The 23005-nt window shown below is 38.1% G+C and overlaps 1 protein-coding gene across 1 annotated transcript in view; it reads left to right on the top strand.

Annotated features, from left to right (window-relative positions):
• The first annotated feature begins 6896 nt into the window (after nucleotides 1-6896).
• The window catches only part of BMX (BMX non-receptor tyrosine kinase), a 24530-nt gene continuing 8421 nt past the window's right edge, over nucleotides 6897-23005 (top strand). Inside the window, exons 1-8 of the mRNA XM_010014177.1 lie at nucleotides 6897-7034; nucleotides 8033-8137; nucleotides 10493-10574; nucleotides 11214-11333; nucleotides 20410-20464; nucleotides 21410-21469; nucleotides 22219-22273; nucleotides 22830-22909. Coding sequence (XP_010012479.1) covers nucleotides 6897-7034; nucleotides 8033-8137; nucleotides 10493-10574; nucleotides 11214-11333; nucleotides 20410-20464; nucleotides 21410-21469; nucleotides 22219-22273; nucleotides 22830-22909 — 695 coding nt within the window. The remainder of the gene's footprint in view (nucleotides 7035-8032; nucleotides 8138-10492; nucleotides 10575-11213; nucleotides 11334-20409; nucleotides 20465-21409; nucleotides 21470-22218; nucleotides 22274-22829; nucleotides 22910-23005) is intronic.

Below are 23005 nucleotides of genomic sequence, written 5' to 3' on the forward strand. Positions count from 1 at the left end.
ACTAAAATTAGATGGAGCCTAGTCATAGAATCATAGAGTGGTTTGGGTTGGAAGGGACCTTAAAGCTCATCCATTTCCAACCCCGCTGCCATGGGCAGGGACACCTTCCACTAGACCAAGTTGCTCAAAGCCCCGTCCAACATGGCCTTGAACACTGCCAGGGATGGGACAGCCACAAATTCCCTTGGCAACGTGTGCTAGCGTCTCACCATCCTCACACTAAAAAACTTCTTCCTTATATCTAATCTAAATCTACCCTATTTTCATTTAAAGCCATTGCGCCTTGTCCCACCACTACTTGGTCTTATACAAAGCCCCTAATCATCTCTAACAGCCATTTCTGTTCATGCGAAAAGAATCACACAGAAAGTGCAGCCTACTCCTTGACTCTGTGTTTCCCAAGGACTCCTCAGAAGCTCACCAGAAATGAAGTATGGGATAAACTGGTAAGCAGCAAGGTCCCAAATGCCTTTTGTCTTTAGGGTTCCATGTCCTGGTCCTGTTGATGGTACACCTTTCTGAGGACCATCCTGTAACGCCTCTGCTGTGTCAGAGGGCTCATGTCTCTCATTCACCCAACAAGCTTATATGCATACATGAGGTCATGAGGCTACCTAGCTATAAGGCACCTATAAGGTGCTCTTTAACAGATCAAATGGCCTTTCTGTCCAAAATGGAGAGCCAGGGTAGATCACCATTAATCTATGGGGCTAATGTTATGCTACAGGAAAGCCTACCAATGTAGTTCAGTGTTACGTGGCTGGGGCACACAGGCACATAACATTCTCTCATTGCAAAATTGACCACAATGAAGTAGAAGTGGTGGGGTTTTTTTCTATTTAATATGCAGCACACCTTTCTGGGGCTTGCAGAGGTTTAGCGCTGTTGGACCGTGCCATCTGCTGGCTCTACTGAGAAAGACAGACTAGTGAGAGCTCAAAACCACAGGATGCTTATTGGATTGAAAGGGACCTCCAGAGAGCCTGCTGCCCAAATTCCTGTGGGAAATGATGGCCCTGTATGTGTCAGACTGAATCTGGGCTATTTCTGGCAAAGGAGATTCCACCATGATTTTGGGAAACTTATGTCAATATTAACTTCTCTCACAGTGAAGTATTTTTTCCTTAAATGCAGCCAGAATTTCCCAAGACAACTTATCTGTTGCTTCTTGACCTGTAATTATGCATCTTTGTGAAGAATGTCTCAATCTTCTCTATAAATACCTTTCCTTATTTGATATTTAGTGTTTGATTAATTTAATATTTGAAGAATGTAACTAGTTCACTCCCCATCCCTTCCCTCCCCTCTATCTCAAGAGGCAATGAGGTTGGTTGTACACTGTTTACCCTTGGTAAAATCTGATTTAGCTTGTCCAAGGCACTTTCTTTCCCTTCACAAGTAAGCAAACAACTTCCATGAGGACATGTTACATACTGTTCCCAGGGTGTGCTCACCAGTGTGCATTTTTTTTCTGTGTGGTTCTTTCTTTTCACAGTTGGGAATAGTACTTTGTCCTCTTCCTGTTGTCCACAACCTCCCTCTGGTTTCTGTGACCTTTTAGAAATGATAGAGTGGCTTTGCAGTTACATCAGCTAGCTCTCTTAGAACCCTCAAATACACCCCCACAGGTCTCACAGATCTTTTTAAATATATTTATCTCCAGTTTGTACAGACAGTCCCCAGTTAACTTAATTCTACTGTTGGTGGTGTGCCATCTCAGCCTTGCTCTTTGGCACAGAGGAAACGCCGGTGGCTACATGCGTACAGAAGTCTGTCACGAAAGCCTGATTTAAAACCTGGGTAGAACAATGTCAAGGCACTTTGTGATTCACTTAAATCTTCGGCTAGTGAAATCAGGCATGTTTGTGAAAACAAGCAATTCTCACTGACAATAAATCTAGCTTCCAAGTTTGTGTAAAAAAAAAAAAAAAAAATTAAAGTGATCTGAAGGTGATCAAAAATGCCTTAAAATTATTTATTTTTTTTTTTTAGATTTCATGGTCATTTGATACCTGACTGATAGTTTGATTGCTTGGCAATAATATGAAGATATTACACCATACCTGATACATGTATTACAAGTGTATATAATTTATATTGTTAGCTTTATTTGTCCAGGTAAGTGATCACTGCTTAAGAAATACTGCAAAACCTCAGCAATCAAAAAGATACTTTATCGGGATAATGGACTGTGGTTTTATGTATATTAAGTCCATGTTTCTTTCAGAGCAAGCTCAGGTCACAAAACTAGTAGAGTAGCACTCGTACAATATGAGATTTCTAGACTACTTCCTTTAACTAAATGTCTGTAAAGCAGGTCTGGCCCTCAGCTGTAGCTTTGTGCCACCAAGTGCCAGGTTGAGGAGACCTTCAAACTAGAAGGTACATTTTCAGCTATTCCTGCAATATGTACTGTTTACATAATGTTATCAACAGTCAAAATCAGACAGAAAATAGTCCAGTTTGAAAGATACCTTCAGGGGGTCATCAAATTCCACCTCCGACTCAAACAATAGGTCCAGATATGGGCAATTGCTTAACAACATGAACAAGTAGGAATGCCTGTGGAATATCTCATTTCAGACAGAAGTCAGCTGGTACATTATAAACAAATGGCTAATCCTAAAGCAGAGTAAATGAAATGTGTGTTTAAACACACTTCAGTGGTAATATTTAAGAGACTTGAGTCTAGATCCCACTAATATTCTTTTTATAAAAAAAAAAAATAAATATTGTGGCATGCCCCAAATAAGTAGTTTTGATTCTATATCCTGCATACAAAAAGTTATGACTCTCAGTAATTTTTATTTCACAGGCAAAGATCAAGGAAACAAGAGAGCTTCTGCAAGGAAAAAGATCAGTTTGCTGTACGTAATACGTAGACAAAGCAATAAGTATAATATTGTAAAGATTTTACATGTCTTGTAATCTGAAGAAAAATATTCAATACCAAACAGATCATTTTCACTGAAAACTGAGGGCTGAAATGCAGGATAATTTAAATCACCATTTTAAATTAAGTTTTAAAATAATATAACAGAAAAGCGTAAGACGATCTGGAGTATTTTCCATGTGTATTTGAGTTGTCTCCCTCGCTGGTTTCCATCACACCAGGATCAGGAAACAATTCTACCTCTTTGCTTAAATACAACTTGCTGAAGAGGATGCATCATAAATATCTACATTTAAATACTATGGTTTAATGGAAATGTGTTTGCATTATTTACATTTTTATCATATTAAAATAAATTGTTTGTCTCATTTCCAATAGGGTTTTGTTCACTCTTTTTGTTAGAGTCACCTTAATTATAAATTGTAAACACCAAGGTAGTGCTTTGCAACTGGTTTAATTAATTAAAATATATTTCAAATGTGGTGGGTTGGAAAAAGGTCGTTTTATCAAAACATGCAAGCTTAAAAATGTTATGGTTGACTAGCAAGACTAATATATTTTGTACATAACTAGAGGTGATTATTTTTTCATGCCTACCCCCACCTTAGAAGTCTTGGAATTCATAGCTCTTGCCCTCTGCATCTACTTTCTTTGGAAGAAGAAAGAAAATTTGTATTACTCCAGATTTTGTGTTGTTTCAGAGCTCTAAATAGCAGCTTACTGAGCTGAAATAGTTCACCTGAAACACTGTCTTACAGAAAGCAAAGAAAATTCAAATATCCTCAGTACAAGCACAACTGTTTAGAACACAAAACACACACTACAAGCATGGAAAAGTAATCAAAGATCCCTAGATCCTTCATGTCTCTTCAAATTATATGGAACAAATGTTTACAGTTAATTCCATAAGGCTTTTTATTTTCTTCCAGAGAGAAATTGGATTTCTCAGTGGAAGCAATCAATCTCCACCCAGCAAAGAGGGAGGATACTATACCCTGAAATTCTCTAGGTAGGCAGAATTTTGTACACAGCACAGGCCACTCTGCACTTGCTGCACTGAAGGATTATCCCTTCAGCACAACAGAGTGGTTAGTGCATGCATGTTCTGACTCAGCAGCAAAGAGTCTGCTTACAGAGGAAGGGCAGCCTGGGCGGTGAAAAAGCAGTGCAACACAAACACGTTTTATTCCTGGAACTGGAAACTTATTTTTAAAAAAGCGGAAAAAAACCCCAAAACGTTGAGCATTTAATCTGACGTAATTTCAGCTGTTATAATTTCTTTCCCACAAGTGGACAAAGAAGAGCATTGTGCAGTGGATCTGCACAGGAAGTACTTTTGCTGTCAATATTTTTTTTAGACTTTGAAATTGTTTTTTATCTCAAACTGTAAAAAAATCTGGAAAATGGTCTTTTTTAAACTTGAGCCAGAGCACTCCGGTAATGAAGTGTCTTACATAAGCTGCAACATAAGCAGCTGCTCCCTCAAAGGCTGAATACACAGTATTCTGTTTCAGAGAAACCAAGGGATGTAGTAAACTTACAGGATATTTCAAGTCTTTTCTTTTAGGTAAAGACTTTTCAAGTAATTTTTTCCTTTAACCTGTACCTTTAACCATCTATTGCACCCTTAGAACTAGGTCATGTGCTTGCCACAGATTCACAGACAACAAGGTAGAAGGTATACTAATAGATCGCAAGTTGATCCAGGATGTCATACACTATGCAAGGACATATGCACAAACATTGTGTTCCTAAATGGAACAGGCTATTGTTTTCAGCTAATTATTTCAGAAAGAAGAGTATGTGGGTTTGCCCATACAAAAAAAAAAAAAAAAAAAAATTACAAATATTTATATTTTTGTTAAAGAAATATGTTTAAAAAATCTTGTAGGAGTTTAACATTTATGTCACATTTTGTATTTGGTATATGTAATATTCCTGTATTTGTAATACTGTTTATTAACAAATAGGTGTTACAAGGTACAATTTAAAGAACATAAGGTTCTAATATTTAAATGAAATTACATATTATGATAAATCCTTTTGTCTCTACTCGTTTCTTGGTGTGCACTCATGGCACAAGTTTATCAAACCCAGAGGCTGTTTTGTTAGTGCTTCTACAAGTAGTAATAGAAGTACTTGGCCTTTTTTCTAAGCCACACTAAGTATAGACTGCAGTCACGCCATGTAGCTTCAGCTGATATTCTCTGGGCCCTCAGTCATTACAGGGTTAGAGCCCCTATTGCTGAAAGTCTGACTCTGCTGAAATGTTTTCAATTGATTGTGATAGAATTTAGATCAAATCTTATTTCTTCTATGTTCAAAGGTCTATCAGATATAGAGGATTAGAAACCTAATCTCACATGAGCAATGTTATCAATCCTGGCAGTTCAGGTAATTGCTCAGATTAATTCAAACAGCAGTTATTTAAGAGATTTTGTAAAGATCACACAGTGGCAACCCCACGAAAAGGATCTATAAATAATGCTTTAAAATATGGTAGTTAAAATTCCACCTCATCATCCTTTCTCCTAGCCTCCAGTACCTCTTGTGAGCTCCTTGAACTTCAGTAGGTTGGAGCTAAGGTCTGGATGTTTCCCAGTCTAAGGAAACAAAACCACATGCTGTTACAAAAAGCAGGAGTTTTTACTGCTCTGTTGTGGGAACGACAAGGTTTTTACATTTTCTAGCAAACCTATTATTCTAATTGCAAAGACAGCTTCTCTAACCTATATTGAACTAACTCCTAACTTCATGCTAGTTACTCCTACAGTCAGGGCAAAGACCTAGCCTGTAATGCCTGAAAAATTTCCTGGAGTGGGGTGGATACTCCTCCACCACATCAGAGCAGATATCTCAGTAGAAAGATTTCAGCCCCAACTCTTCCTTTATCTACCTCAAGCTCATATCTCCTCCAGATGTTGCATGTCATGGCAACATTGCCTCTAAGCTGACCCACCAGTGGCACTACCATACACTGGTCTGTCCAAAAGGGAGTTGGTGCAAGGTATAACTAGACATCCTGTTCATGGGAAGAGTAGCCAGAAACCCATGGTGGAGTAATAGCTAGTAAAGACCCCCCTTTTCCTCTTCCCACTGTTTCTACTAGGTATTTGTTACTTTCTGGTTTTGGGTGGGATTCAGTGGAGAGATCAAGTGAGTGTGATGAGCATCATGCAAATTTTCTTTTCCTGCTGGGCTGTCTGAAGTGAACAGGGACAAAATGAAGTGGATTGCTTAGCACAGCACTTCTCCTTGGAGCTCCAGAGCATACAGGGCAAAGGACACGACCTACAATCTTCACATTTGGGTAAGATAACCTGAAACTGTACTAAACTTGCAGAAATATGATGGATCTCATCCTTCCTGGCATTTTCCACTGTATGCTTATTAAGGCTAAGAAAAAATGCATAGCAATAAATATATATGTATATACATTCCTTGCAAGAACATTTTTACTTTTTGATCTTTCTATGTGTCACCATTCCGTAAACACGCATTTGTTTCAGTTGAAAGAAAGGAATGGGAAATTTCCAGTTCAGGAAACACACTTGTCAGCTCTAGGCATGTTTTTCTGGTCTGTAAATAAAAGGGTTGTCTTTCTTGTCGTTCTCTTTGCTGCTGTAATGACTTGCATGTTATGCTGCAGATGTAATACATCTGTGGATAAAGCAGACTATGCTCTTTGCCAGAAAGGGTGTATGGCTTTAAAGGCAGAGATCCTCAAGCCAATAAAGTAACAGAGATGCTTTGTTTAGAACTACAGTATATCTGTAGCTTAGTTTTTGTATATTATTATTGGTTTTACTGAGTGAATAAACTAAACAACCTTATTTGTTTAAGCAGTATTAAACACATGCTTTGTAACCATATATTGCATAAAATGTTATAAAACATATAGAAGACAATGACAATATATTCATTCCAGTTTCTGTAGTTGATCTTGTTATGTCTATTTATAGTAGTAATCAAAGTAACTATGATGTTCTTTTAGGGAAATACAATGGAGAAGAAAACAATTCTAGAAGAACTTCTTTTAAAGAAATCACAACAGAAGAAAAAAATATCACCAATTAATTACAAGAAAAGGTTGTTTGTTCTGACAAAAGCAAACCTTTCTTACTATGAATATGACAAAGGGGTAAGGAACTTTTTTTTACATAAACTTCTAAGATTTTCCAGTGTCACCTTACTCCCCTGTTTTTCTTCTGTGAAACTTGATCAGACATTATGTGTTAGAACAACAGGTGTACTTTGTTATGAGTAGAATTATAGGGTATCAAATCCTAGTTTCGGTTTAGGAAAACACTTAGCCACAGGCTTGAAAATGTCCCTCTTCAAAACAAATCTTACAGTTGTGATTACCATTGAACATCTGTCTGTGTCCTTCCAAAGAGAACGTAAGCAAGTAATTAACAGTGGCATATGCTTACACATTGTCTTGAATAGGGATGTTTTCCTTTTTCAGGCTTCCCGCTGAACTGATGTAAATAATGGCCTTCAGAAGTTGTTTCTATAAGGCATAATTAATTCAGAATCTCATCCGTTGACTGCACAAAGCAGATGGTTGTCCTTTTTTTCCTAAGTGACCGTGTATTGCAAAAGGGTGGCTTTTTACTTGGAAGATCTCCCATCAGGAATGCAAATGTATGTCCCAGGCAGCTTATTTTAAAGTTTTTGCTCCTTTTCATACATTTGGACTCCTCCTATGAGATACATCCCATTACAAAACTGCAGGGAAGCTCAGTGAGAATAAACTCTGACACCTTAACAAAATTATAGATGCTACTGCTAGACTTCTGGTTTGCACTTGAGGTGTTCTCCCCTTAACTTCTGCTGCTTCTTTTCCTCCTAGTCCCTCCTTCTTCACTGTACTCCTGCAGTTGCAGCAGGTGCTTTTGCAGATGTATGGTTGTGTCCTTCAATTCTTGTAACTGACTTAAAAAGGAATTTGATTAATATATTAGATTACTTTAGGGCACCAGGGAGGTTTCTTACTACCTTTCTTTTAAAGTCTAACAAACCTAAAGCTGTGGCTTATACAGCTTGAAATATGAAATTACATGAAATTATCAAAGCAGAACACTTTATATTGTGTTAACATTAGTTTACAATCTGCTGTGTTTTTTTCTCTCTTAGAAAAAAGGAAGCAAAAAGGGATCAATTGAGATTGAGAAAATACAATGTGTTGAAACAGTGAATCTCGAGGAAGCAACAACTCCTGCAAGACAATATCCTTTTCAGGTTGGCCATGAAATCTGTTTCATTTACATTTCATGTGAAACATGCCAGTCATCCTAAGGGGTTACACTTAGTTTTCCTGTCCTGCATGGAGACACCTGATATTGATGAGTGCTACTGATACTGATACTTAATGATTGGACTTGATGATCTTAAAAGTTTTTTCCAACCTAATTCTATGGTTCTATGACATTTACAAGAAATAGAATATTTCCTATAGATCCCTATTACTGAAGTTGTGACTTTGCTGTAATATTTTTAATAGACTGTGATAGAATTCAGATCAAGTCTTGTTTCTTTTAAGCAAGTTCCAAGGTCTATCAAATATTTGCTTTAGTATTACCTGGAACATAGAGATCACTACACTATGAGATTATCACTTTTTGAGGCAGAATTAAGCACTCAATAATTCTTATTTTAGTTCTCACTGTCTCTTTCCACTTCTGTTTTGGCTTCAATACCAAGTGCAGGATCTGACTCCCGACTGCCTCATTATCATTCAAATGTGCCACAGTCATAAAAACCAAGGCTATGCCTTGTATCAGCAGATGCAGCTGCACAAAACACTACACATGTTCAAGAATTAAATGTGATGAGAAAACCATAACTTCAAATTAGCTGTATTTTGTCTGTTTCAGTTGCCCAGCTCAGATTGGCTCTAGGAAGCCTTCATCAATCTCAATTCTACGGGCAGTGGGACTTGCAGATGAGAAGCGGCCACATATTCCCCTCTGGAGTACCACTGCCAAACAGTGCAATCACAAGCAGCAGGCTGTTAGAGTGAATAATGTAGTTGCTGAATAGTGCATTAATTCATGACCCTGCAATAATTGCCATGCCCAAAGGCAACCTCATGAGAGATACATAGTATTTCACTGCCTGGTTGATCCCTAGGGTCCTTCCAGTCCTCCTTTCCCTTCTCCCTCCCCCAGTTTTGTACACTGAGTGAATGACACAGTTACGTTAAATTTTTATGTAAGGAGCGCGTAATTCAGTTAAGTGGGGAAAAAAGTGTGTACTATAGTTATAGGATGGGAGACTTTGTTCTGGGAAACAGTATCTCAAAGAGGACTTTGAGATTATGATAGCTGGACAAAAATTCCAGCTGTGATGCTGTGGCCAAAGGAGCTAATGGCATCCCTGGACATGGAAGCAGGCACATATTGAGTAAAAGCACTCAGCATGTTTTGACACTGCTGTGATCACCAGGAGAATATTGTATCTAGTTCTGGTGACTATAATTGAAGAAAGATGTTGTAAAGTGAAGATAGGTCAAAGGAGGGACTTGACAGTGACTAATAGATTGGATGGACAACATGTTAAAGAGAAAAGCTCACAGGGCTCAAAAGTTTAACTAAATAAGGACACAGGAAGCAAATTGATCAGTCATGTATACTTACCAGTGGGAATACACATTTAATAACAAGAGCATTTCAGTCTAACACACAAAAGCAATAAAGTGGCATTTGAAATTCAGTGCAGATGACTAAAAAGCAATGTACACGAGGGAAATAAAACCCTCACCTAACATGGACACACAGTCAGCCCAGTACTAAACAATACCCAAAAAGCAAAGCAGATATTAGTAATTATTAGGCAGGCATCGAATGAAGTTCACTGAAGATAGATAGGCCTAAAACAAGTAAAAGAAGCTGACTCTTCATATTACGTAGCTAAGCTGTAGGACTACTTACTGCAGGATGTTTCAGATGCTAGTTATTTGCTTAAAAAGGCAACTGAACAAATTCCCAGAAGAAAACCACCTCTCAAAGGGTATTAAGTATAAATGCATCACTTCTGGATCAGGATTCCTGATCACTGTACAGCTGCCCTCAGCACATGCTGTGCCTTGGTGTTTGTTACTGGATGCTGCCAGTGACAGGTTCCTGGCCTCAGTATGATCTTGGTCCGGCCTTGTGTAACATGAGCTAGAAGCTGGAAGATGAGTGTGGAAAACTTGAAGTGGAAAGAAAGAGTTTACATGAGGGCTACAAGGTCTTGTACATAGAACACAGGAATATCCAAAAATATTTGACACTGTCCTTTATGCCTGTAACTGTTCTTTAAGACATGAACCACTTTGGTTAAGGCAGTACATATTTTTTGATATGTAGATAGATACATATTTATCTATAGCTATATCCATGTTGATATGAAATATATGAAATATGAAGTATTTATATGAAATGGCAATAATATAAGTGACCTCTGAGAAACATTACCAAGTTGTGAGAGTTTGATGTGGGTCCACAGAGCCTACTTTTTTTGTTCCTATTCCCTCCTCCTTTCACCTCCTGCATGGTAACATGCTTTCAGACAGTACACTCTCACCATGCTAGCTTTCCCAACCTCTTCCAGATTATGTACAAGGGTGGACTTCTCTATGTCTATGCCACTAATAAAGACAGCAGGGAGCGGTGGCTTGCAGCTTTGCATAAAGGTAATACTATTCCTTTGTGTACCAAAATACTCAAATAAGATGAGCAGAGATAGGAAAATGCTGCTACCTCATCTTTTTGACACTGGAGTAAAGCAGTGCTTCAGATATAAAATAAATATTTCTGTGATGGTGTTCTTTTTTGTCATGATTAAATAAGAACTGTAATTTAACAGATAAATGCTAGCTTGGATTTGCCATATGGCATATTATCAGTGAATATAATTTCCTTACAGTAGATAGATCTAGGAAAATGCTCAGCATATTTTGCTAAAATTAACTTTTCTCTTTAATTAGTTTTTTTACTGATAGTGAAATCTTTGTAAGATCTGTGATTTTGAATCATAGCTGTTCGATCCTGTTTTGGCTTCTGGTGTTCTGTTGGATGTTACTGTATCTCCTTCTTGACGCTCTGTTTTCCTTCTCAAAGAAACAGGTAGCTGGGAGTAATGTATTTCAGACTTAAGCCTGCATAGAGGAATATGGTATAGAAATAAAGATGTGACCAGGATATGTGTCCAGGGCTAGAAGTCAGTAAGCCCTCTGGGGTCCATGGTTTGGTGCAGCAGACTCTACTGATCACAGGGAACATTCCCATTTTGCAAACTATCATGTTTTCTTTGGTTTCTTCGTGCTTTACAGAAATTAAAGACAATTTTGATTTACTGAACAAGTACCATAAAGGATTCTTCAGCAATGGCAAGTTTCTCTGTTGCAACCAGACCTGTAAAACAGCCCCTGGATGTACGATCTGGGAGAAATGTAATGTGTTGTTCTATTTGTTTGATTAGGCTCATTAATGTTTTTCACAATATTGCCAAGTCACATGGACCTTTAAGGCAGTGTAATCAATATAAAAGCTAATCTACTTACACATTTTCGTGTATGCACTTAGCTCCTTCTAATATCATTGCTGCTATAGGTTGTAACTTATACTGTAACTGGGCAAAATGATATACTAAACTATATCTGCTGTGTTTGATCAAAAGTTAGTGCCATTTTTACCTATAAAATAAACCAGATGGAATTATTTTTGTCCTTAATCTTAAAATCTCTAGTTAAAATGTATTTTTGCTGTAAAACTCTTCTAGCAATGCCATAACCTAGATGCATAGGAACAACAGAAGTTCAGCACAACAGGGTGTATGGATGTGTGCAAAAATAGAGTTGCATAACTAAACAGAAGTAAAATTCTTATATTAATATATGTTTACATTTAAATAATGGATTTTTTTTCTAAACAATGTGATTTAACTCGCAGCATTTTTCTTATTTTAACATGCTTTTCTAAAATATTTTTTGTACAGCTTAGTCATAATTATTTAGGGTTTTAGTTTTAATCTGTAAAGACTGAGAGAGGAAAATTTGTAAAGCGATACCCTCCTATGTGTCTTATTTTAAGAAGGGAATTCCCTCATGTCTGTGCACACGTTTAATGGTGAAAAGCCATGTTTGGGAGAGGGAATGGCAGTTTATGAGTGTTTGTTTTTCAGCCTTTTTAAGCTTGATTATTTGGAATTGTAGAGCACTGGTCAATCCACTAATTTCAATCATGATTGAACCTTGGTCTTAAGCATTTACAGTCACAATAAAAAAATACGAACACAAAATTAGAAGTTAAATCCAAAAACGTAGGTGTGAGCAGTTAGATACCTGATTTAGATCCATGAAACTGCTTGTAACAGGCATTTGCTTTTGAAAATTTAAATGAATTATCCACTAATTATCCACTGTAGTAATAATCCACCATTACTACAGGTTTCGTCATTATGGAACACTAAATAATGTAAAGAGTGGTCAGCTGATTTATATCAGTAATTTTAATAGCTTCATCTAGCTTCAAGATCACTTGTTTTAAAAGCAAATAAGGAGGCCATGAAACCCCCATCAATTGCAAGGACAAGGAAATACCTCATTACCAGTCACAGATAGCTTAGCCAAGACAAGAATTATAAAGAGAATTTTTGTATATTGAATGCTTCATTTATGTCTGAGCATGCAGGATAATGTGCTGTATCTACTCTAAATTTGTTCCTAAATAAGTTCCTAAGGTTGTCACCAGAGATGTACAGAGCACAGGGAGACTGTCTTTGTAGAGATGACTCCAGATAGCCTCAGTATTGTAACCACTGGGTAATTGAAAGCAGTATTTCTTTATCACTGCTTCATAGACTAAAAATGTCAATGAAACAATTTCAAAGAATGAGAATAAAATAAAGCATACATGTGTTTCCTTCTGAATGCAATCAAATCAATCACAGAATGTGTTATCAGTTCTTGGAGAAATAAAAAGGGGGGTCAGCAAAACTGCTACTTTGGACATGCAGAGGGCAGAATTTTCCCTGTCTAGGAGCCTGGTTGATAGTTCCTTGGGAAGCAGTCCTGAAGGGCAAAGGAGTCCAGGAAAGCTGGAAATTCTTTAAGAAGGAAATCTTAAAGGTGCAGGAGTAGGCTGTTCCTATGTGCCAAAAGACAAGCCAGTGGAAAGAAGACCAGCCTGGCTGAACAGAGAACTTTGGCTGGAAATCTGGAAAAAAAAAGAGAGTTCATGATGTTCAGAAGAAGGGGAGGGCCACTCAAGAGGACTACAGGGATGCCGTGAGGTTATGCAGGAAGAAAATTAGAAGGATGAAAGCCCAATAGAACTTAATCTGGCTACTGACATAAAAGAAAAAAAAAATTAGGAACAAAAGGAGATTAAGAAGAATCTCTATCCTTTATTGGATGTGAGGGGAAACACAATGACAAAGGATGAGCAAAAGGCTGAGGTACTTTTAATGCCTACTTTGCGAGGTGGATGTTGATCTGTTGTCCCAAGTAACAACCAACAGGACGAGAGGAAATGGCCTCAAGTTGCACCAGCTGGGGTTTTGATTGGTTATTAGGAAAAATTTCTTCACCTATGATGGGTTGTTGAGCATTGGAACAGGCTGTCCAGGGAAATGGTTGAATCACCATCCCTGGAGGTATTTAAAGGATATGCAGACATGGTGCTTAGGGGCATGGTTTAGTGGAGGATTTGGCAGTGCTAGGTTAGCATGTGGACTCAATGATCTTAAAGGTCTTTTCCAACCTAAGTGATTCTATTATTCCAAATAAGCTAACAGAACTGGGAAAAACACAGAGCTAAATACAACCACAAATTTCCTTAAATTCGTATTTTACCATAGTTTAAAACAGTGGTTGATGAGGTTATTAAGGATATTGAAATGGTGCTTGAATTAAGAGAAGGTTGAAAGCACAGAGCTAGAGCATGTCAGTGTATCAGGGAGATGAAACACCAACTGTCATGATGCTGTTGCTACCACTACATAAATCTGCAAGTGAGAAAGCCCCAAGATATAAAAACTCACTCAAATTCCTGGTTTTTTCTTTAATTCTCCCTCTCTTCTAGATGTGACTCTGTGTTGTACAACTGGATCTGTGAAACCACTGCCTCCAGTCCCTCAAATGCTGGTAGGTGAAAACTTTTTGAGTATCTAGCTACAGAGGAAGACCTGGCATCCAGGTGGTGGGAAGGGCTGTGGGATGGAATGGAGAATTGAAACAGTACTCACTGGAAGTTGGTGTAAACCTCTAATCTGCAGTGCAGCTCAGAATCTTTGTGTCCACCAGTTTGTCAGACAGAAGGACTCATCTCTCTCCTCCATGTGGCAAACTGGGAAAGTGACAGCCACATTCAGTTTACTTTAATATGCTGGTGGCAGTAGTGGCTACAGCCCTTGTATTGTATATGTCTTTTACTTTATATACTTATTTCCAGTGGGATCAGGGAAAGCCATCAAACTTACGTCTCTAGTTTGTAGTCAGTCCCATTCCCACAGATGCCAAAAACTCCCCTCCACCACACTCCCCAGTGAAAATGATGTTCACAATACTTGGAGAAAACATTATGACTGAAGATATCAACAAATACACTTGCTTTGTGGGGGTGAGAAATGGTGGACGAACTACATTTACCTCTGCCAAATCCTAAGTTGTGCTCCTCTGGGGTTGGGTCAGGAGTACAGATGTCTTTTTAGCCCAACTTTACAGAGGCAGCCTCTAAGTTGACAAAATGGGAAGTTCACCTGAGCTCTTTATGTGCTCTTTATGTGCTCTTGACTTTATCTCGACTTTGCATCAGACAGAAGCCCAAGAATGTGGTGTTCCACCAGCACCCACTGGGCCTTATTGTCCTTCTGAGAAAGGCAGGCTTTCACAAACCCAACAAAACAAACATGACACCAGGATGCTGAAAGGAAATACTTGTGCTTGATTCATCCAGAGTCCCTTAGCACAGCGGTTGCTTGATGAAAAAGGTCAGCAATTAACAGGGTTAAAAATAAAAGTAAACTGGAAGATCTGCTTCTATACTTATTTCCTCATCTATCTCCTGTAAAATACAAGTGCAACAGTGGTATCTTTGACCTTGATTTTACTGCCCAGCTTAATTACTGATGTTTGTAGGTGGGAAGGAGGTAACAATGACAAGAGAATAGAAGAGACCAAAGTGGTTTCAGTTATAACGTTTCCATCTCTTAAAGAAAGGTCTAATGGTATGGTTGGACTGTGTATTCACACACTGTTACTCAGCCTCCTCCAAATTAAACCAGTTTGACTTTCAAATCATAGGATTTTAAAATCCGTAGTTCCTGCTTTGTTTTAACTTGCCTTCTGTTTTGTATCTTTAGATCTGGGTCTATTTCCTAGCTTTTCTCTGTTAAACAAAAAATAACTTAGAAAAAAAAGAAAGAAAAAAGGTGAAATTAAAGCCAGGGCTTTAAGAAACACATAGATTATCAAGAGACAGAAGATAAAATCACAAAAGCTGTAAAATGGAGCTTTATGAAAAATAATAATAAAGCCTTGAAAAGAAGCTATGAACAAAGAAGCTTTTGACATTTTTTCTGATAATGAGGTTTGAAAGTAATAGCATTATGAACAGGCAGCAGCATAACTTGTTTTGAATACTGAGGTCTGTTTTGCCTGGCTTCCATCAGGAGATGCTTTGTCTATCTGGAGAAATCGTCAGTCATGCAAATCTGCTTCTGCACATGCTGCCTTCTGCTAGGCCTTTATGATTTATTTTTATTATCTGTTTGAGTTCAGAGATGATATTTTGAAAGGGAAATTTAAAAAGCAGGAACATGACAGTTTTCAGATGGGTACTTCTAAATCAGGTTTAGTAAATGTAGATATAATAACTACCACATCTGGTTAGAAAAACTTGACTTCATTTTCCCAAGCAGTAAAATGTAATCAGGTTAAGAAGGCTAATACTGACTTCTCATGGTGAGGAACAGTCTATATGTAGTCACAGAGCTACTTCTATAAGCTCTCAGCACATTTTCATTTTGCCCTTTCGTCTACTCAATTTGGTCATCAGAGGTACTAGCGTATCCTCAGCCTTCCTTCTGCCTACCTTTCAGTTCATGTTCCTCACCTCTCCAGCCTCTGCAAGTTTTGCTCCCTTGCTTTCTTCCCAGATGACCAGAGGCATCACTTCTGCATGTAGGCAAAACTGGCCAGAGGCACTGCATTTTGCATGAGGCATTACTTTTGTATGCTTACATCCTGCACCTTTGATGCCTCTGTCCCTTTCATCAGTTCAGCATTATACCTCTAAGTGCCCTGCAGTGGAGCTGTTTCCTAAAGAGCAATGCCGTTACAAAGAAGAGTGGGCACAAAGGTCCCTCCATGGGAACCCATAGACGCATCCCCTGTGCTTTGGTAACAGCTTCTTGCCTGAGAAACACTTTCACCTCTACTGGTGCCTGGCATCCACGGTCTTTGCAATTGGAAATGGTTCATGGTGGACAGACCAATACTGCAGTAGATCAGATAGAAGCCCACTGAGTGCACACAAACATCTTCTTATGATTATGTATTGGACAGGTTTTATGGAAGCTGAAGTGCTCCAGCACATGCTTCCAGTTTTATGGCAGGGGTGCAGTTCTGCAGAAAGTAACTATTGCCCATATGCACATCACAGCTGAATCTCAGACTGTCACCTACATCTCTCTCTAGATGACAGTGGCACAGTTATCAATATGAAAACCACAATAATATTACTGCCGGCATAAAGGAAATAATAAGATCCACTCAGTTACTATTAGGAAATGCTCTGGAGCTTTCTGCTAATGCTGGAAATGGAAAGCTGCATATATGGACACAAATTAGGACATTAATCTGTACTAGGTTACAGAGGAAGTCTATCCAGAATATTGTAACAGACTATTGCAAACAGACACATCCAGAGGGATACAAATGTGATGTGCTCATCTTTGGCTGTTTCTTTTCCCTGTTAGGTTGGAAAAAGCAAAACTAATTTCTGTGATAATAATTCTTTATACCATTTACTTTGGCCAGTGCTTTGCAATTTCTTCTGTTCACACAAAAAGATGAAAGCTCCATCAAAGAAAGAGACTCTGGTCATTCCACAAGCAAAATACAGGAAATTAATAAAGAACAATTTAATCTCAAAAAATTACTAAGGCCAAATGTAGGAGGGGGACATCGGCTCATAAAAACATGCATAGAGTATCAGCTTGCTCTAACATCATTAGATGCTTTAAAAACAGTTTAATCTCTGCATTACAATTTTCTCCATCTTTCTGAAAACTGCAGGAAACTCTAATTCTGTCATTATTCTACAAAACAAATTGGAAATCTAAAATCTGAATCCTGCCTAACACAGACCCTCAAGCTACGAGCATCTTGCCACCAAAGTCAGATATGACAAAAAGGAGCCACTCTTACTGGGTTCAAGTAGTAGTAGTTGATGAGTAACAGATCTACATCTAGTCAAATGAAGATGACTCTGCTGTGAGTGATATCTTTTTAAAGAATGAATATTTCCACTGGAGCTTAGTGGGGTCAGATTGAGACTTTGTGTGTTTGCAGGAAGAGATCATGTGTGTCTTCTAGTTCAGTGAACTCAATCAGGCATTCACTTGGCTCTTTGGTTTCTCCTTGTTTAAATTCAGTAAATAAATGTCAATGAAGAGAAAACAAGCAAACATACAATGCTATGTTCATGTGGACTTGATTTAAGAAAATCACAGCCTGCTGCAGGACACTTGGTGTTCTTCCCTGGTATTGCATTACAGTGGTTTTCAGTAATATAGAGGTGTCATGTGGAACTTTTTCTCCTAAGTCTTTTTTATTTTCCCTCATCCTTTGCTGTCAGTGTAGTTATCTCTGCTCTTAAAGAATTGTGATGCCTGGATTTTCTCAGTTGTGTCATTTCCCAAATTTCTAAATGCATTTCATTGCCTTAATTTTAGATGCTCTTTTGCCCATGATTTGAGTGATGTCACATAACTTTAATGCCAGGCTTCAACATCCAAGTAATTTGTGTAGACCTCTTCAACAATCAGTGATAGGTGCTAGACACTTCTGTAGGATATTTCACACAAAGTTAATTGCTTCTGGTGTCATTATCAAAGAATTTGGTTCTGTTCTCACCTGTCTCGCAAGTATGGACAACAGTATTTGGGCTGTGCTTCTGCATGGATGAGGAAAAAGCTGCTTGTCTGTGCCTATCTTCTTCGCTTTAATTAATTTGACTAATATCATTCTGCATGTTGAATATATATGTGATCATGTACATGACGTGTTATTTATTACTGTACCCTGTGCTGCATCCACCTATAATTTTATTTCCTCTGTCTTCAACAGTGGAAGCATAGAAGCCTGCCTCAAGTGCCATCACCAGACAAGTCAGTCCTGAATATAGCTGTAGCCCAGTGTAACTATGAACCCAAAGGAAATTCAGCTATCAGAAGCAATAAATACTATGTATTGCAAGAGGGAGATTCTGACTCATGGAATGTAAGGGATTTGGAAAGGCAAGTACGCCCTGCAGAATACTTTTGTTTCATGACCATGGTCTTTCACATACCTCATCTTCACAGACAACACCGCAGGCAGTCCTAGTACCTTTCAGGCTCCATGTTAGAATTACCTTAGTAGCTTTTAATGTTGCTTTAGAAGCCTCATTGTCTTCTGTACAACTCCATTTTCATTATCATCCTTGGATGCCAGGTTGAGTAAGATTTACAACTGCCACTGCCTAGTACACTAGCTAAGGTGGCCTTAATTTTGGCATGTGCCTGAAGAAGGGCTTGCATACACAGAAACTAATTTTTTTCCAATTATTTAGTTTAAATGAATAAAAAGATAAAATCTCACAAATGTTGCCTCTTTTGTACACACAAACCATCTAGACCAGCACCATTACTATTGCAGTAGCAGTAAGGAACACCAGTGAGAGCTGCTGAGGCATGAATTACTTATCATTCCAGTCTCTTCCCAGCATTAGCAATACTTATTCATGAAGACAGGGCACCCAGTACTGCACAGGGTTTAATTATTCTCTTTGAGGTTCACAAAAGGAGGAATCCCCTTTAGCAACTTAAAAAAAAAAATAAAAAAATAAAAAAAAATTCATTAATATCCAGCTGAGGCAGAAATGAATGTCTCTTCACAAGTTATTAAATGAGAAACAGCTTTAGGAGTACACTGGAGACAGACAAAGGCAAGGCAACAAACAGAAACTGTCTGGAAGATACAAGATTCCTTGTCTGTCTTATGGTGGATACTAGCTGAGTTTGATTTTATATACTTAATAGAAATGTGGAAGGGAAGAATTTTTGAGCTAAGGGATGCCCAAATTAGTTTGGAACAGAATAGAATTACTTAATCCACTCATATTTCAATGATTTGAGCTTAGAACTACAAGAAAATCAACAACCTTAATTTAAGGTAAAGTGTCTGCATTTTAAAACTCACAGGCTTGGCATACAGTTCTGGATGAAGAAAGCAGCACACAGTCCCAGCAACTCAAAGACGATAACAAATAAGTAAGCTGAGATATGCTCTTAAGTGCCTTCGCTGGACTGTTTATGGCTATGCAAAAGCACATGATAAAGGGAGCTCTGCTTATAAAGCTGGAATAGAGGGCTCTAAGATCGATGAAGGAGCAGGGAGACATCAAAAGAAAGGGAGGACATTTACAGTTTTTTCTTTGCTTGAGAAACTTGAGAGTTTTGAGTATTGATTCTATAAGGACGAATCACACATGCATCATTACAGAACCTTTAAATTCTGCTTGAAAAAAAATGATCTTGTTTTACTGAATGTAGTAGGAACAAATGTCAGAAGTTACCTGTTCCACTTTTTTTCATGCTCTTTCAGTTTACTTTCCACTCTACTGAGATCTTTGTTAAAGAAACTCTTTCTATGTCTATCTATATTCAAATATACAATTTATTCCCCCTACTTATTTTTCTCTTGGGCATAGCATATGGCCCATCCCCTTACAACTACAGATGCCTGTTGGGCCCCATAACTTAGGTCCATCATGCCATGCTGCCAGACGCTTTAAGTGCTAGCACAACTGTCCATCTTCACTTAGCTTAGCTTCTCAATTGCATCTGGCATTGTGTCGTGAAGAGTGCCGAGCCTGCCTATTGACTTTCTGCATTCAACCTTGGATAGTCTGCTGGCACCCATTAGTCGCTGGCATCCTTCATCACAGCAGCTGAGATGGCATGTAATGATACTGTTGAACAGCTGCTCCCATCTTCCATATGATGAAATCAGTCACAGGGGAAGAAGACATTTCAGTGACTAGCAAAAAGACTACTTCATTGAAATGTAACTTTCTAAAACAAATTATTTCTGTATTTTGCTTACCATGTACTATTTACATGGTAAGTAAAAGCAGAAATGTTTTCACCATGAGCATTTCTGTTAGTGTCATTTTAAAAAGTGACTTTCTGATTAATCCCTTTGCTTATTTTAAGTGACCAAATTTAAGATGCTGTGAACTGTTTATTTTGTGGAAATGAAGGTTTTGTACCAAGCACTTACCTGAGAAAGGTATCTCTGAATGATGATGAGCCAAGGTGAATCAATACGCAGCCATTCACTGCTTAAATGTTTTCCTCACCCCTCCAGTAAAGATTAGGAAATATTTCTGGAATATTTTTCTTTTTAAATAACACTGAATTTCATGAAAGGTATAAAATCAGATACAATTTGTCTTCTTGATTCATGCAAAAAAAACATCAGTTGAAAATCCCAATTTCATTTAAAACAATACAGTTTCACCACTTACTTCAACTATGCTGGCATTTCAATCTTTGTACTCATGGAAGTGCTAGCAAGGCATTAAGTCAGCCTTTCATGCTTTTGTATGTATGTGAGTAGTCCAGAACAGGATAAAGGGAGTCCAGGTCTGTCAAGGTGATATATCACATTCATCTTTCCCTTTTTAGTAGGATGACATGATATTGTAAGCATTAAATGTATGCCACAAGTGTATGACAGATTGTCTCATTGTAAACCATACTGGACAGGATTCAGAGGTTTCCTTAAAAAAACCCTGCTCTTACAGTATCCTGCAAAAGGCAAGCATAAATCATTATTATTTTTGCATAAAAGGTTATTTTAGACATCTCTTTTTCTGCCACTGTTTTCTGCCATACTAAGAACACTTATTTGGAAAGTCTAGGGGTGTGCAGTTTTGAAAATCTGCCATGTAAATTTTGAAAAGGTAGATGCAATCTCTTCATAAGGTCACTAAAGTAATATGTAGTTTCATTGCCTGTTGCAGCATGCAGAGAGAATATTTGGCTTTCCGACACATTGCATAGTGAAGGGGAAAGGCTGTGTAAGTGTTTACCAAGTCACAAAAAAATCCAAACAACTAAATATGTCTCAACTTTTTGAAAAATTCACTTTAGACTATGGCATAACCATTCAAAAATATATGTAGTATGGCTTTTAACTGTAGTAATTTTTCGTAACTGATTTTTTCACAATTTCAACATGTTTTTTTTGTTTTGCAGGGAAAACTCCAGTGTCAGTGAACAAGCATTGGCAGAAGAGCAGGCTATTGCTGAGCATGAGTGAGTATATAGAATATGTCTTCATGAGAATCCAAAGGATTGTCTTTCCACTTTAAATGTCCACTATACTTGGAGCAATAGTGTCCTACATATGGCTGTCACAATAATGATCGTAACTGCAGATATTGTTATGAGCAACATAACTGCCAATAGACTTCCAGAGGCATGAATGCATTTGCTTTCAGACAAAGAAGTCATTAGACACATCAGTCTTGTATGCTAAAGGGATGCTCCATGAAAGTGAACTGCTATTAAAAAGGTTTCATTGGAACTCCCAGAACTGGTCTGACATAGCATGTTTGGCTTGTTTCCTCCATTTGGGATCTCTCAGTTTGCTTAAATATTATGACAGCTAGAAGGTTTAAGATTAGAGAAGAATTATGCACCTCCCAGCTTTTAGGGAGACAGCTCTGTCATGGTCTGCGTGAAACAGAGCAAATTACTTCTGGTAGAGGTCCTAGCAGAACTTTAGGGCAGCAGGATCCTCCTCTAAGGAGTTGCTGTGAGTCTGAGTCGCAGAGTGGGTCCAGATATTTCAGGAGAGCCATTGGAAGAGAGGAAGCAGATGGGCACCAGCAATTTCTCTTTAATGCTCTAAAAACACGTATGCAGGACACGTTCCAAGTCTACCCTCTGGATTTTAAAAGCAGTTTTGAAAATATTTACAATGACTGGCATTTTTTATGTGCCTGCTGTGCCTTTTTCAGGAATCAGCTTGTGAATAATAAGCCAAATATTCCTCTTTGCAGTTGGTATGCTGGTAATACCTCCCGTGCCCAGTATGAGCAGCTGCTCCGTCAGAAGGTCCTACATATCCTTTATTGCTTGTATATAAACAACCATGGAAATGTTTGTTGAACAACAATGAACATGGAACAACAATGGAAATGTGTGCATTGCCTTTGCTATACTGTGTAGCTAGAGGATGCTGATGCACTTCAAATAGCTGTAGTGTTACAAAGCGCTAGAAATTCTTCTTCTAACATGATACCGACAAACAGATCTCCAAAAATGCCACTTCCACATAAGTGAATAAATGATGTACCTCTACGACAAGCTTGGAAGAAAGCTACACTGAGTGCATTTCCCCTCGAAGCTCTGCCTTTTTGTCTTGCTTCTAGGCCTGTGTTGTTTGCTCCAGTGTGATACTGCAACCACTTACCTAGACCTGCATTTTAGTGGAAAGAAATATTTCTCAGGCATAATTCACCTTGTCCTAATGTAGTCATTAAAGGAGGTCAGATGAGTCATGTCTTCTTCCCTCGTTGTGGATATCACAGTATTAAAGGCTAAAGTTCACTGAAATGAATCCCAACCTCACTGTTCCTTGTAATTATTTTTTTTTTTTTTCCTGAATTAGGGAAAAGAAGGTGCTTTTATGGTTCGGAAATCTAGCCTAGCAAGCATGTATGCTGTGTCTGTATTCAGCAAGGTTCCAGAGTGAGTATCCAAAGAATGTGTACCATTGCTATGAGCGTGCTATGGGCATAGATTAGAGCATGCAGCAGAAATCTCCAACATTATGGAAACCTGTAC

Source organism: Nestor notabilis, unplaced genomic scaffold, assembly GCF_000696875.1.
Source record: "Nestor notabilis isolate BGI_N333 unplaced genomic scaffold, ASM69687v1 scaffold4675, whole genome shotgun sequence".
Classification (NCBI taxonomy): Eukaryota; Metazoa; Chordata; class Aves; order Psittaciformes; family Psittacidae; genus Nestor; species Nestor notabilis.